We start from the raw sequence: 14,055 nt of genomic DNA, 5'->3' as shown, positions 1-14,055 counted from the left end.
CTCTTTCCCCTTTAAAAGGTTTTGGGGGAAAAGTATTTTTCATGATACGGTTGTGTGATTTTTAATGTGGTTTTTAATATCTTCAAGTATAAAGTACAGATTTCTGTCAAACAAAACTGGTATCAATGATAAACTGTTAGAAGGCAGTTAAAGTAAACAAGTATGTGGGGAAAATTTTTTATTTAGTAATTCTTGCAATTCTGATTATTTTTATTATTATTTTATGTTTATTTTCTTGCCAACAAATCTTTTTCTCACATTTGTTACTTGGTGTAAGTGCTCACTTTTGATCTTAACCATTACATGGACCTTCTGGTCAGTGTAAACGTGGCATATAGTAACACAAAAAGTTCATTTTTTTCATACAGCTAACATCTTTCTCCAAAGGATGCCTCATTTTAAGCAAGCACCAGAAGAAATCTTTTCTTATCAGCCACTTCAGACGAAAGGCCTTTCTTTAAGTATTAATGTGGCACTGTTAGCTCGTGAGTCATCGATTTTCTCCCGCTTTCTCTCTTTTCTTCTTTCTCCCACCCCTCGCTCTCCTTTTTTCTCTCTCCATCTCTCCCGCTGTGACTGTACTTGCTTCTAAACCTCCATTACACACACTTGAGTGATGGCTGGACTGGGAAAATGGTGCAGGTCTCTGTTTGCAATAGTTATTTTTTCTTGTTTGGACCGAGATCCATTCGTGCAATCGTCCAGAAAATTACCAAGCACTTTTAATGACATTATCACGGCCCGAAAAGAACAAGGCCATCCACTGACAGCTCTCCAGCAATGCGTGATGTCTCATGTCGTTCACAGCTGGTCTCTGCTATCTGGTCACTCGGTAGTTGTATTTTAGTGTGTGTGTGTCAATATTCTGCTCACATTGAATAAAGGAGCACTCATCCCTTACTGCCTGTTACGGTTTGAAAGCTTGTTCTATAGTCTGATCATCTTCTATCTGCACTGAAGCGGTAGGCAATATTGTTGTAGCTGGAGGTCTCAAGGTTCATTTGAGCTGAGCTCTGAGCTGTAGGTGGACATTTTCACCCTGTCAGCTCTAGCTGGAAGCTTTTAGCATTTAAGCCAGAAAGAGAGAGAGAGAGAGAAGACAGATATTACTGTGCTCTTTCAAACTTGTAAAATGAGGCAGGCTTGTGTGACCTGAATAAGAAAGTGACAGTTTAGACTACACTGCTATTTAGAGTTAGAGTATGCCTACTCTACCTCCAAGTACTCTACAGCTACTGACAAGCTATAATCTTTCTGAATGGGCATGCATTTGGATTTAATACTGTATATTTTAGTATATTTTTAGATTTGGTTTAATCTACCAAAAAGTCTTCTTTAGAAAACTTTGGCACTTTAAGTCATTGGGTAATTATATGGGCTTCATGCATGTGTGCGCAACTGCGCATGACATAAGATCATACTAAATTATGTGTTTGGTGTTTTTTTTTTGTACAGCTGTCGGACCAGCAACCGGAAGAGTTTGATAGTGACATCCAGCACTTCTCCCACTTTGCCTCGCCCTCACTCACCACTACACGGACACCCAGGTAAACGTCTATTATGTACAGGATCTGTTTCAAATCCTTTTGATGTTACAACACAGATTGCATTTTTTAAGTCAGTGTGAAGCTTGTCACAACAAAGAAAAATGTGTTATTAACCACCCAGCCAAATTTGAATGATGAAGGAATTATCAAAATCTTGGAAAAATTCACAGGATTCTCTATTCTCCAAAGCTGGAGGCGTGTCCACTGTTAGCACTGAAACCACGCCCACTCACGGGAAAGCTGCCATCTCTCTAATTGACCCAAAAATGACAATTCTGTTATCATTTACTCACAAACCAAGATATTTTGAAAAATTATGGTAACCACACAGTTGACTATACCCATCGTCTTCCATAGCAGGAAATACAAATACCGTCAACTGTGTGCTTACCATCATTTATTAAAATATCGATCTTGTTTTTTGTTTATTTAAAGGAATATTCCATTTTCTTAAAAGAAAAATCCAGATAATTTACTCACCACCATGTCATCCAAAATGTTGTTGTCTTTCTTTGTTCAGTCGAGAAGAAATTATGTTTTTTGAGGAAAACATTGCAGGATTTTTCTCATTTGAATGGACTTTAATAGACACCAACAATTGATACTTAACTCAACACTTAACAGTTTTTTTCAACGGAGTTTCAAAGGACTATAAATGAACCCAAAGAGGCATAAGGGTCTTATCTAGCAAAACGATTGTCATTTTTGACAATAAAAATAACAAATATACACTTTTAAAGCACAACTTCTCGTCTAGATCCGGTCCAGCGCGACCTAACGTAAATGCGTAGTGACGTAGGGAGGTCACGTGTTACATATATAAAACGCACATTTGTGGACCATTGTAAACAATAAACTGACACAAAGACATTAATTAGTATCAGTTGACATACAACAACGTCAGAACGGTCCTCTTTCAACACACTTGTAAACACTGGGGCGGAGTTTCGCGTTCGTCCTCTGTGACCTCTTCACGTCATGACGTATTGTGTGGGGTCACGTTGGCGCATCACGACCGGATCTAAACGAGAAGTTGTGGTTTAAAAGTGTATATTTGTTATTTTTATTGTCAAAAATGACAATTGTTTTGCTAGATAAGACCCTTATGCCTCGTTTGGGATTGTTTAGAGTCCTTTGAAACTCCGTTGAAAAAAACTGTTACGTGTTGAGTTAAGTGTTAATTGTTGGTGTCTATTAAAGTCCATTAAAATGAGAAAAATCCTGCAATGTTTTCCTCAAAAAACATAATTTCATTTCGACTGAACAAAGAAAGACATCAACATTTTGGATGACATGGTGGTGAGTAAATTATCTGGATTTTTCTTTTAAGAAAATGGAATATTCCTTTAACAGAATAAAGAAACTCCTGCAGGCTTAGAACAACATGAGGATACGTTTTTTTTTTAACTATCCCTTTAAAGTGATGTCATGATTTCTCATCTAATTCACAGGCATTATGAATGGATTGACAGTTGACATTTGCTAAAGCAATTTCTCTGTGTGCCTCCATAAGGATTAGCAGATTTGTACTTTCTGTCATCTTCAGAATCCTTCTTTAAAATTCTTATTAACCTTTCCCAGTAAGACATGAGTCATAGGCAAAGCCATGCTGTGTACATACTTTACAGTAGTAGTGTGTACTGTAGGTAGTAGCAGTGTTTGTATGAGCATAACATAGTTTGATGTGTTCAGCAGAATAGTGATTTTGGGTGGTGTGTGTGGGTTGTGTATTTGTGGTGTAAATGTGATCGCAGGGATTTAGTGATTTTACAGAAACACAAATGACAAATAAGAACAAAATGACCTTTAGCTGGCCTCTATTAAATCAATAAAATAACTACAGTAGCATTGTTTCTGGATAATTCACCCACAGTTAAAGGTGCTGTAGAATAGAAAACTGTATTTACCTAGGCATAGATGAATAGTAAGAGTTTCTGGTAATGACATTTTGTGAGCATCAAACACTATTGTTTCCTCCTCCTTATGTAAACCTTGTGCATGCAAAACACAGACCAGTAACACTCACTGTGGCGTTACAGTTGCGATGTACGCCCCAACATTAAATTACACATTAAATTAATTACAATTTTATGTTCATACTAGGGCCGGGACTTTAACGCGTTAATTAAGATTAATTAATTACACAAAAAATAACGCGTTAAACATTTTAACGCATTTTAATCGCACTTATTAACGGAGTCATTCGTAAATGCTGCAGACCCTGTTTTAGTTCGAGAACTCCGGAGTTGTGCTGCAGTTTAAATAAAAGTAGACGGAACCTAAACGAACAGCTGATTTTAACGGGACAACGCATCAGTTTCAAAGTAAAAATTATTTATTCTGGTAAATGGAGGTTTGCAACGGAGGTTTTGCCCAATAAACATCTACCAACAAACTACAGATTATTTTAACATGTATCCTAATGTCTGTTATATGTTAATGTTTGAGTATTGCTGGGTTTAAATATTGTTGTAATGTTGTTTTGTTTCAATTTAATTAGCTTATTGCGAGTTTAATTTAAGTTTTGTTTGCTACTTTAAAATGAATTTCGTTTCAAATAATTTGTCTACTAATTATAAACAATGTTTTGTTGTTAGGTTTTGTGAATATAAATTAAAAAGAACATTAAAAGCAACACCGTGCATCTCATTGATGCATATGCTACCGAATGCCAAAACATGCAATGAGTAGCCTATATCACTTAAAAATCAGCTTGGCAGTCCCCAGAAATTACATTTACACGCGCATTTAGAGCATATAGCAGCACGTTTGATTTGCGGTGTGCTTAAGACTTTCAAAAATCAACTTCATATTAATTTTAATAGGCTACTTTGACGGAGGACACGCACAGAGAATAGCGACGGCAGGTAAAGGAAAAAAGTTAAATGGTGTTTTTCTGACGAATAGAGTCAGTTTGTAAGAACATTTTTAAATGGACTATAAGATCATCAATATGAACTCTGAACAATGAACTATTATAAACATAACAGCAAGAAAACCTGAAGAGGATCTTGCAACATTAAAGAAACAAGCATTTATGTAGGCTAAAGCTATATATCACCTCTTATTTTTTAATTTTGTTAAGTTTCAATGGTAAGACTAAAAGCGCGTACATTACGCAGCGCTTTTCACATCTGAATCCCACTTAAGAAAACTATAAACGATGTGCAACTTAAAAATGTGCATAATATATTTTTTATATTTTAATTTTAATATAGGCTATATAGTATATTATGTTTTGTTGTTTTTATACGTGAGGTGGGGGATCCGCGCAAATAGGTACCGGAACACAGACAGTCAAAACAACACATTAGTGTTGATTCTGGGACAACAAACTGCGTCATCCTGGAATCCACCCATCTCTGTGTTATTATTGAAACAACACATTTTGTGTTACTTTTAACACAACATGTTTTATACTTGAACACAAAATCAACACAAAATGACACATAATGTCTTAAAATTACACATAATGTGTTAAAAGCTTACCGCACAATGATGTGTATAAAATTAACACATCATTTCTAAGAGTGTATACTAAAAATCCATGTAAAAAAATTACTTCTTAATGTTCTCAGGTCAAATATTTATATGTGATTAAAATGCGATTAATTTAGATTAATTAATTACAAAGCCTCTAATTAATTAGATTAATTTTTTTAATCGAGTCCCGGCCCTAGTTCATACTAAAAAAACACAAACTTATCATTCAGAAACGTCCATTAACAATCTCCAAAAAATTGATTATTCCTCAAATTCCATATCTTCATCTGATACAGGCTCATAAAGGTTTGTTTACACACATACAGAGCTACTCAAAAGAGCTGCTCTGAGAAACAGCCAATCGGAGCAGAGCTCAACATTATTATTCATGACTCTTTCAAATAAGGTAATAATAGACAATTTCATTCTGGAGCAAATCCTAGGGTTGTAAATGGACATGTAAACCTGCCTCTGGATAATTTTTTTACTTAATAAAGCCACATACCTTATATGTAGATTTCAGAAAACAATGTAACTTATTGTATCAATGCATTCTTTTCTTTGGCACCTTTAAGGTAAAAATAAATGAAAGAGCATCCCAAAGATGTCCAATGTCCAAACACATTACAGATAAAGTAAAAATAATAAGAAAAGGATAATATGGATGGTTAAAACAAGATATTGTATTATCCATAAATACCATAAAACTATAATAATGACACAGCTTTGGGTAAGAAATACATTTTATGGTCATATTAAATCAAAATTAGCTAAAAAAAGGTGATTTTTTTTTAATTGACTAGTCAGAACCATGATATTTGTTTAGTTTAGAATAAGGTAGTATTTGGGTATTGTAGAAAAAAAATAGGTGTTGATAAAGTATTATGTGATTATGCTAAATAAAAAATAAAAAAAAGTTTTTACACATAACAATAGGCATTGAATGGTGTTCTCCATCCAACACATTCTTGTTTTTCTTTAGAATATTTTTTAAATGTCTCGCATTAAAAAATTTAACAAATCAAAATATCACAGAGATTTGTCATTTAAACAACAAGACAGGTTAATAGTGTAATAACTTTATTAAGCACTCCGCATCAATGCAGTTGTCAGAGTAATGCTTTAATGAAGCTGAAGCTTGTGATTAAACACTAAATAAAATCACTCATGTCACTTCTTCCTTGTGACAAAAATGAAATGAATAGGAAATAAGAGAGCCTTCAATAGCCTTATGTGCGTAGAGAGATTAAGGAGATAACAGAATCTGTTTTTAGGGAGCTTAGGATGTGAGCATGCATACAGCGCACAGATCATACTGCACTGCTGCATTAATGTCTGTCAACCCTAACTACTAACTACTTTTTAGACTAAATGGTTGGTTTGCACACACAGACAGACCATTAAAAAACCAATAGCCCAGTTAGACAGCACACATACATCATAGGATAAATAACATATTCTTGACACTCTGATTTTATATTCTGGAAGCAACGAAACCCTGCATTTAACTGTACGATATAGGGTTTAGACTTGATTTAGATCCTGGATGGGGTCAGTTCTCAAAATTATACACATGTGTGCTACCTAAAATACGTTTTTGCTTATGCTGCGTCAAAGTGATTTGGTTTGCATCGGTGGAAGTTACACACTTGCAGTATATAAACAAACAAATCTGAAAGGGAATATAAATGCACCTTCACTGGAAACACATCAAAGCCTTTAGCAGCATTTTAATGTGACTGCAAACAGAAGCAGCAAAGGCTAAATTATTTCAAGTATAAAGTACAAAAACTAACAGGGGGTTTGTACTGCCACGCTACACTGAATGCAGCCTGTTTCAGGAAGCTGTTTGCCAGATTATGACACCGAAAACACAAATAAATACTGCAGATTTCAGTGAACTGTCACTGCACTATAGATGCAATGAACACTGAAAGAATCAGTGTTTTACTGCTAATGTGGTACTGCTGTTTCGATAAGCAAAAAAGCAATAGAATTCTGCAGTATATTCAATAAAGCAATAGATCTCTGGGTTGGCTGATTCGATGTTTCACTGCATATTTTTATGAAGAGTTTGGTTCCAAAACGCAATAAATCCATTTTGACAAATTTGGGTAAAAATGTTACAAAAATAGTGACAAGATGAAAACCACTATTTTCTGTTAAATCTTTCACATAGCATCTTTAGGTTATAATAACATAAAAAATTCAAATCCATAATTTAATTTTCAAAGATTTATTATGAAAAAATAATGAATTTTTTCCGCAAAATGCAATAAATCTATTGAATCAATATATAAATGTGCATTCATCTTTGCCATGTTATGTTCATTTAGTTGACTAGTGGTATACATTGATTAAAAAAACATTAATGGCATTAATCGAAACGAAAATTATCGCGCTTTGGGGCCAAACTCTTCATTTGTTCTTGTTTTGCTGTTTATAGCTTTCCTTCTATTTGATTATATTTGCAAACCTTGGCGTTTATCGAAATAGTCTTTGTTTGTTCCAACTCTCAGTCTTGCCTTATTTTTTTTCCATTTCTTGATTCACAACCATTCAAAAGTCTGATTTTCAACTAAAATTCGATTTTGTTTGATATTTGCATGAACTTATAAATTGGTGAACTGCCTACTGAACCATGTTCATCATAACATGATCTAAAAATTGAATAAATATCATCAGATAAGTTCTAGTTCATCAGATATTTTATGAGCCATGTCAACAGTTAATTGAGCATTTAATTATGACAGATGTTAGAATAATGCTTGACTGTTTATGCTAGTCACTTATACTTTATAAAAATCTGATCTGAAATGTATTTCTAGATTCGAAAGAGTCCCAGCTGGAAAATCACATTCAATGTGTTTTTTGCTATTCACACTGTCATCCGAAAACAGGTCTATATCACATTCACCTGCGGTATGAATGTAACGCATGCAATTCCAAAAAAAGCATATTGCCATTTTTCTTTGCCAGCATCTCTATAGCTGAATATTATATGAAAGAGTGCCTACACCACTTTATCCAACCCTTCTTTATCCACAACAGTTGTTTTGATGAAAAATAAGCAGGTGCCTTGCTGTGTAACACACTATCATGCCTTCTGAGTTATCTACCATGTTCTCCCAGTCCCTCCGTGACGGGATTTTCTTCCACATGAATGCTTCTGCGTGACGGATCCACACTGTTCTGTGCTCCAATCCAGCTGTGCGCAGCTGTTCTTACAGTCACTTCCTGACAATGAATTATGCTCTCATTAATATTTAAAGTTTGGCACGGGTCGCTTGCCGAATGCATGATAAATACATAGGGGGATTGCGACCCAGGCCATACCACATAGTCCAGATAGGTGCTCAAAATGACTGCTTTGATTGATGATGCCTGGATCCCTGCTCTTTAATTCACAAATGACTTTTTTATGTACAGTAATACAAGTTTTAGCAGTAATGGTCCCCTTAATCTTTATATTATATGTAAAGTTTATATAATTATTTGTATAATTCATTCATATTTGTGATGCAAAGTACTGATAATGAATGTGAGTACTTAACAAAATCCATTGAATATGAATTACGGCTTGAGTTAAGATGGTCTCAGATCATTAAATTTTATCATTATGCAACATCGCTCTATTTGAGGCATTTTTGATAGAGAGGGCTGTGTCTCCTAGAGCACTTAAACAGCGTATGAGTGCTTCGGTTTCTAAACGCTAATCTATTCTCAAAGAGCTACACAGGAGAAGAGAAAAGGTTCGTGATCAAAGTGTATTTATCACTGTACCTCTGGTCTTAATGAGCCTGCCCACTTCCTTAAGGGTTTTTGCTTGAAAAGGGCTTTGATGATAAAATAAAAGATTGACAGAAGAAAAAGAGGTGAGGCCAGAAGGGCAGTTGTGTTTACTAAAGTGAACAGCCAATGTGTGATTTGCCTATTTAGACAGGTTGGTTAGGTTGCCATCTTTTATAGTATGAAGATTCCTGTATTTGAGATTCTAATCTGATAATAAATAACTGAAACTATATGTAAATGTTTAGGAGTTGTACATTATCTCCTAAACTTCTATTTTTGCTTTTGCTTTCAGGAAGCAGTCCATTGGACAGTCCACGTAATTTTTCCCCAAACACCGCTGCCCACTTCTCCTTTGTGCCAGCTCGCAGGTGAGTAGCATTATAGGTCAATGGTCATAATTTACAAGTGCATTTGGGTCAGTGACAAAAACGTTTTGGCAAGATGAGAAATTCAAAAATCTTTTTTATAAACTTGTTTTGAAAGCATGCATCAGGTTTATTTTAATGCACATAGTGTATTTATGTTAATTTATGGAATAAAAAATTACATTTGCACCATTTTTATGAAAGTTAAGACTGAATGGACCTGAAAATGTCAAATGGTGCAAATTGCGCCAAAGAATGAGAAATATTAAATATTTTACCACCTTGATGGCATGTAAGCGTAATCATCAAAAAAAAAAAATTAAAATATAATTTCATTAGTTATTTCTAAATGTAAATTTTAATGCTTTTTTGTAATACTTGAATTCCTGAAATATGCTGAAAAAACTCTGTTTTCAAATAATCTTTGAAAAATGATGTAAAAATGTGTGTAAAAAAATCCTTTTACACTAAACTAGATGATTATATTTTATTTCACATTCTTTAATGAATATATATTTATATTTTCATTTATAAAAAAAACCTAGTTTCACCAATTGACACAGACCGGTTACCCCACATTGACATTTTTGTAATTATCCCCCAAATATTCTTTTAAAAATGAAATAAAACCAGAAATTTTAGACTTGGTCCTAAAAAAAGCGGATGTATGCAAGTATCTGCAAATTTATTTTGAAATTTTTACCATTTTACATTTAATTCGGACACAAAATAATTAATGTCATGTCACTGACCCATTTATGAGAGTTGAATTTGGAGCAGAGGGGGTGAGAGGACAAAAATGTATTGGTGTTCATCCATTCAAATGTTATAGAATAAATGAATCAAGAAATAACTTGTCGACATAAAGTTTGAAGTATTATGAATTTAACAAGTGAAATATCTTACTCCTGCGAGTATAATTGTCATAGTTTGCTTCTCATCTGTTGCTTATTAATCCCCCCGCTTTCAATTAATTTGTAGTATCCCATAATCCTTCACTGTGACTATGAATAATGGCATAAAGAATGCTAATGAGTGAATCTGCATTGGTAATTAAGCAGCAAAAGATGGTAATGCTTTAACAACTGGAGGAGAACACACAAAGCTGATGACCTCAGGTTTAATGAAAGAGATTCATTTGAATGTCAGGCAATTGCTCATGGATCAACAGTGCCATCCAATGGACAAAAAGCAGAACACTTACACAAGCAGTGTACTAGTTCATTTAATAGTCTGCCATTTAGTATTTAAAATCATGTGAGAAGTAAAAACAAAGTAGAAAATATGATGGAAGCTGTAGTGGCTGTAAATTGGATTTTTGTAATTGAAGGGAGGGAGCTTAAAAGAGAGATCAGCACTCACATACGTATAGTAGCATCCCTGTTAATGCTTTATTTTCTCCCATAGCCATGGACACAGGGCTGACAGGTAATGATCACCCCACCTTTATGACATCATTTCCAGTGTCTGCTTCTAGCATGGCTACCCATACCGTGTTACCAGTCAAATCTGTTTAAGAGCAGCATATCCAGCTTGACTGTCCAAATTACTGAAGATTGTTTGCTCTCACCTCTGTGCTTTGGTGTATGAATAATTGCATTTAAGATGTTTGGCTTAGGGAGAAAAATGCATCTATATTTTTTCTAGTGAAATATAATTGTATTAAAATGATTAAAGATTACATTCTTTATAATCACTATGCAATCATAGGTCTGAATGAAATGGCATATGTATGTGGTATGTACTGTGCTGTACATGTGGCCTAGCCCTTATCATGTATGCTTACTGTATGTCTGTATGCAAATCTCAATGAACTGCACGCTCATCATCATTGTCATCGTTCATCATGTTGCTGAATTTGCTATGATGCTCCAGTCTGCTCTATTTGAATGTTGGTCTGAATGCTGTTTAGTTCTGCTGGTCCTACAACTGTAAAAAAAAGTGTATCAGCAGTGATTTGCTATGCTATTTGCTATATGAGCCAAGCAGAGATTTTTAACTTGAACCTTATTTAATCCTTTAGGACGGATGGGCGCCGGTGGTCTCTTGCCTCTTTGCCGTCCTCCGGATATGGAACAAACACCCCTAGCTCAACAGTCTCGGTGAGTGTAAGACCCCTGTCTTTTGCAAATCTTTACATATACAGTAGACATTACTGTTGTTGTGGTATTGCATTTGATCCCAAATATTAAGAAAGTTTCCTAAAGATCCTGCAGTAGGATAAAACTCTACAATCGGAGTCAGTGGCCTTATGCTGATGTGATCATTTCAAAAGAATTCCTAAAAGAATACTAAAAATTTGGCTGAAACTCAGTGAGGTTGTTGCTTGCGTGAGGGAATCAGTTCAAACCGCACTTCCCCATCCATGGTAGTCTTCGCACAAAGATGAAAAGACATTTTTCAGTGAAGATGAATATCTTCTGAAACCTAAGAACTTTGAATAGACTACTCGAAATACAAGAGACCAAATGCTAGTCTGTACCTTTAAAGCAGAATTATGTCACCATTTTAATTGGATGAATCAAACTAATCCCAAGAAATTAATAAATAAAAGATGTATTTTGTCTGAAAAATTCAACCCTACTTTTTAGATAATTAAAATAAGTAATAATTAGTAATAATAATGCTTAATTTTATTGAAATAATATCTTAGTAGTCCTAAATAAAGGCAAAGTCTAATTTATTTTATAGTATAATGACCTTTTTGACACTAATTTGTGATGTTTACCCCTTTGAAATGGTAACATTAGATTTTAAGTTTTAAAAGACTCCCACAATGCTCCCATTATTAATCAACATCACTTTATTGATGAAGGCATTTTATTGACAGTAAGGGCAGCCTATGCAATGCCTTCTATCCTTGTAATCCCCTCCCTCTCTGCTTCTCACAGTCATCATGTTCATCTCAGGAAAAGCTGCACCAGTTGCCCTTCCAGCCCACTGCAGATGAGCTGCACTTCCTCACCAAACACTTCAGCTCGGAGAGCATCACGGATGAGGACGGGAGGAGATCTCCAGCCATGCGGCCCCGCTCACGGAGTCTCAGGTACACAGCGCCCATTTCACAGCAATCAAAAGTTGTTCTTTAACAGAATAAGAAGTTGTGAGTGTGTGTGATGTCAGCTGGGCCCTCGGGCTCTCGTTCCCTCTTAAAGGCCAAATCTTCAGCTCTGACAGGAAACTGACGCACCTTATTCTCTAGACTCCATCTGCAGAGGTAGCAGACGTATTATTCAGCCTGTTGCCCTTCACATTGATGTCTCTTCAGTCTTCTGTCATCACAGTCTTTCTGAGTGATTCTTACAAAACTTGTCAGTAAAATGCCAGGGTCATATTTATTTCCCACATCAAGTGAAAGAAATATAAAGTTTCATAAAGAAAACACATTTTTAGGACCATTGGTATTTAACATTATTTTCGTGGCAAGCACATTTTAATTTCCTTGCATATAATAATGTGAAACTGATGTTTCATTTACATTTATACACTCACCTAAAGGATTATTAGGAACACCTGTTCAATTTCTCATTAAGGCAATTATCTAATCAACCAATTACATGGCAGTTGCTTCAATGCATTTAGGGGTGTGGTCCTGGTCAAGACAATCTCTTGAACTCCAAACTCAATGTCAGAATGGGAAAGAAAGTTGATTTAAGCAATTTTGAGAGTGGCATGGTTGTTGGTGCCAGATGGGCTGGTCTGAGTATTTCACAATCTGCTCAGTTACTGGGATTTTCACATACAATAATTTCTAGGGTTATAATTTCGCCCATTTCATGTGGGCGAAAATGCCTTGTTGATAATAGAGGTCAGAGGAGAATGGGCCGACTGTTTCAAGCTGATAGAAGAGCAACTTTGACTGAAATAACCACTCGTTACAACCGAGGTATGCAGCAAAGCATTTGTGAAGCCACAACACACACAACCTTGAGGCGGATGGGCTACAACAGCAGAAGACCCAACCGGGTACCATTCATCTCAACTACAAATAGGAAAAAGAGGTTACAATTTGCACAAGCTCACCAAAATTGGATAGTAGAAGACTGGGAAAATTTCGCCTTTTCTGATGAGACTTGATTTCTGTTGAGACATTCAGATGGTAGAGTCAGAATTTGGCATAAACAGAATGAGAACATGGATCCATCATGCCTTGTTACCACTGTGCAGGCTGGTTTTGGTGGTGGTGTAATGGTGTGGGGATGTTTTCTTGGCACACTTTAGGCCCCTTAGTGCCAATTGGGCATTGTTTAAATGCCACAGCCTACCTGAGCATCATTTCTGACCATGCCCATCCCTTTATGACCACCGTGTACCCATCCTCTGATGGCTACTTCCAGCAGGATAATGCACCATGTCACAAAGATCGAATCATTTCAAATTGGTTTCTTGAACACGACAATGAGTTCACTGTACTAAAATGGCCCCCACAGTCACCAGATCTCAACCCAAAAGAGCATTTTTGGGATGTGGTGGAACAGGAGCTTCGTGCCCTGGATGTGCATCCCACAAATCTCCATCAACTGCAAGATGCTATCTTATCAATATGGGCCAACATTTCTAAAGAATGCTTTCAGCACCTTGTTGAATCAATGCCACGTAGAATTAAGGCAGTTATGACGGCGAAAGAGGGTCAAACACAGTATTTGTATGGTGTTCCTAAATGAAGTAAATGAGTTCATATTAGTACCTCAAAGGTTAGCTTTGATTAATATTTAAATTTGTTACATGATCTGAAACATTAAAGGGTGACAAACATGCAAAAAAAAGTCAGGAAGGTGGCCAACAGTATTTCACACCACTGTATTGGCACTAAATGTATGCATAAATATTATGATGTTTTTTAAAGATATTTCCTATGGACCAGCTAT

General features: G+C 35.5%; 1 protein-coding gene across 9 annotated transcripts in view; it reads left to right on the top strand.

Moving 5' to 3' along the window:
• mast2 (microtubule associated serine/threonine kinase 2) overlaps positions 1 to 14,055 on the top strand; it is a 185,850-nt gene that overhangs the window by 147,650 nt on the left and 24,145 nt on the right. For 6 of the 9 annotated variants that reach the window (XR_012336970.1, XM_073815179.1, XM_065264987.2 and 3 more), the window contains 5 exons: positions 1,456 to 1,547; positions 9,115 to 9,190; positions 10,595 to 10,615; positions 11,211 to 11,289; positions 12,079 to 12,233. Coding sequence is in view for 8 of the 9 variants with exons in the window: in XM_073815179.1 (XP_073671280.1) it covers positions 1,456 to 1,547; positions 9,115 to 9,190; positions 10,595 to 10,615; positions 11,211 to 11,289; positions 12,079 to 12,233 (423 nt within the window). In the remaining variant the exon portion in view is untranslated. The remainder of the gene's footprint in view (positions 1 to 1,455; positions 1,548 to 9,114; positions 9,191 to 10,594; positions 10,616 to 11,210; positions 11,290 to 12,078; positions 12,234 to 14,055) is intronic. The other 3 variants (XM_065264988.2, XM_065264990.2, XM_065264989.2) reach the window with 3 other exon arrangements.

Source organism: Paramisgurnus dabryanus, chromosome 7 (assembly GCF_030506205.2).
Source record: "Paramisgurnus dabryanus chromosome 7, PD_genome_1.1, whole genome shotgun sequence".
Taxonomy (NCBI): Eukaryota; Metazoa; Chordata; class Actinopteri; order Cypriniformes; family Cobitidae; genus Paramisgurnus; species Paramisgurnus dabryanus.
This window is presented reverse-complemented; position numbering and strand designations above follow the sequence as displayed.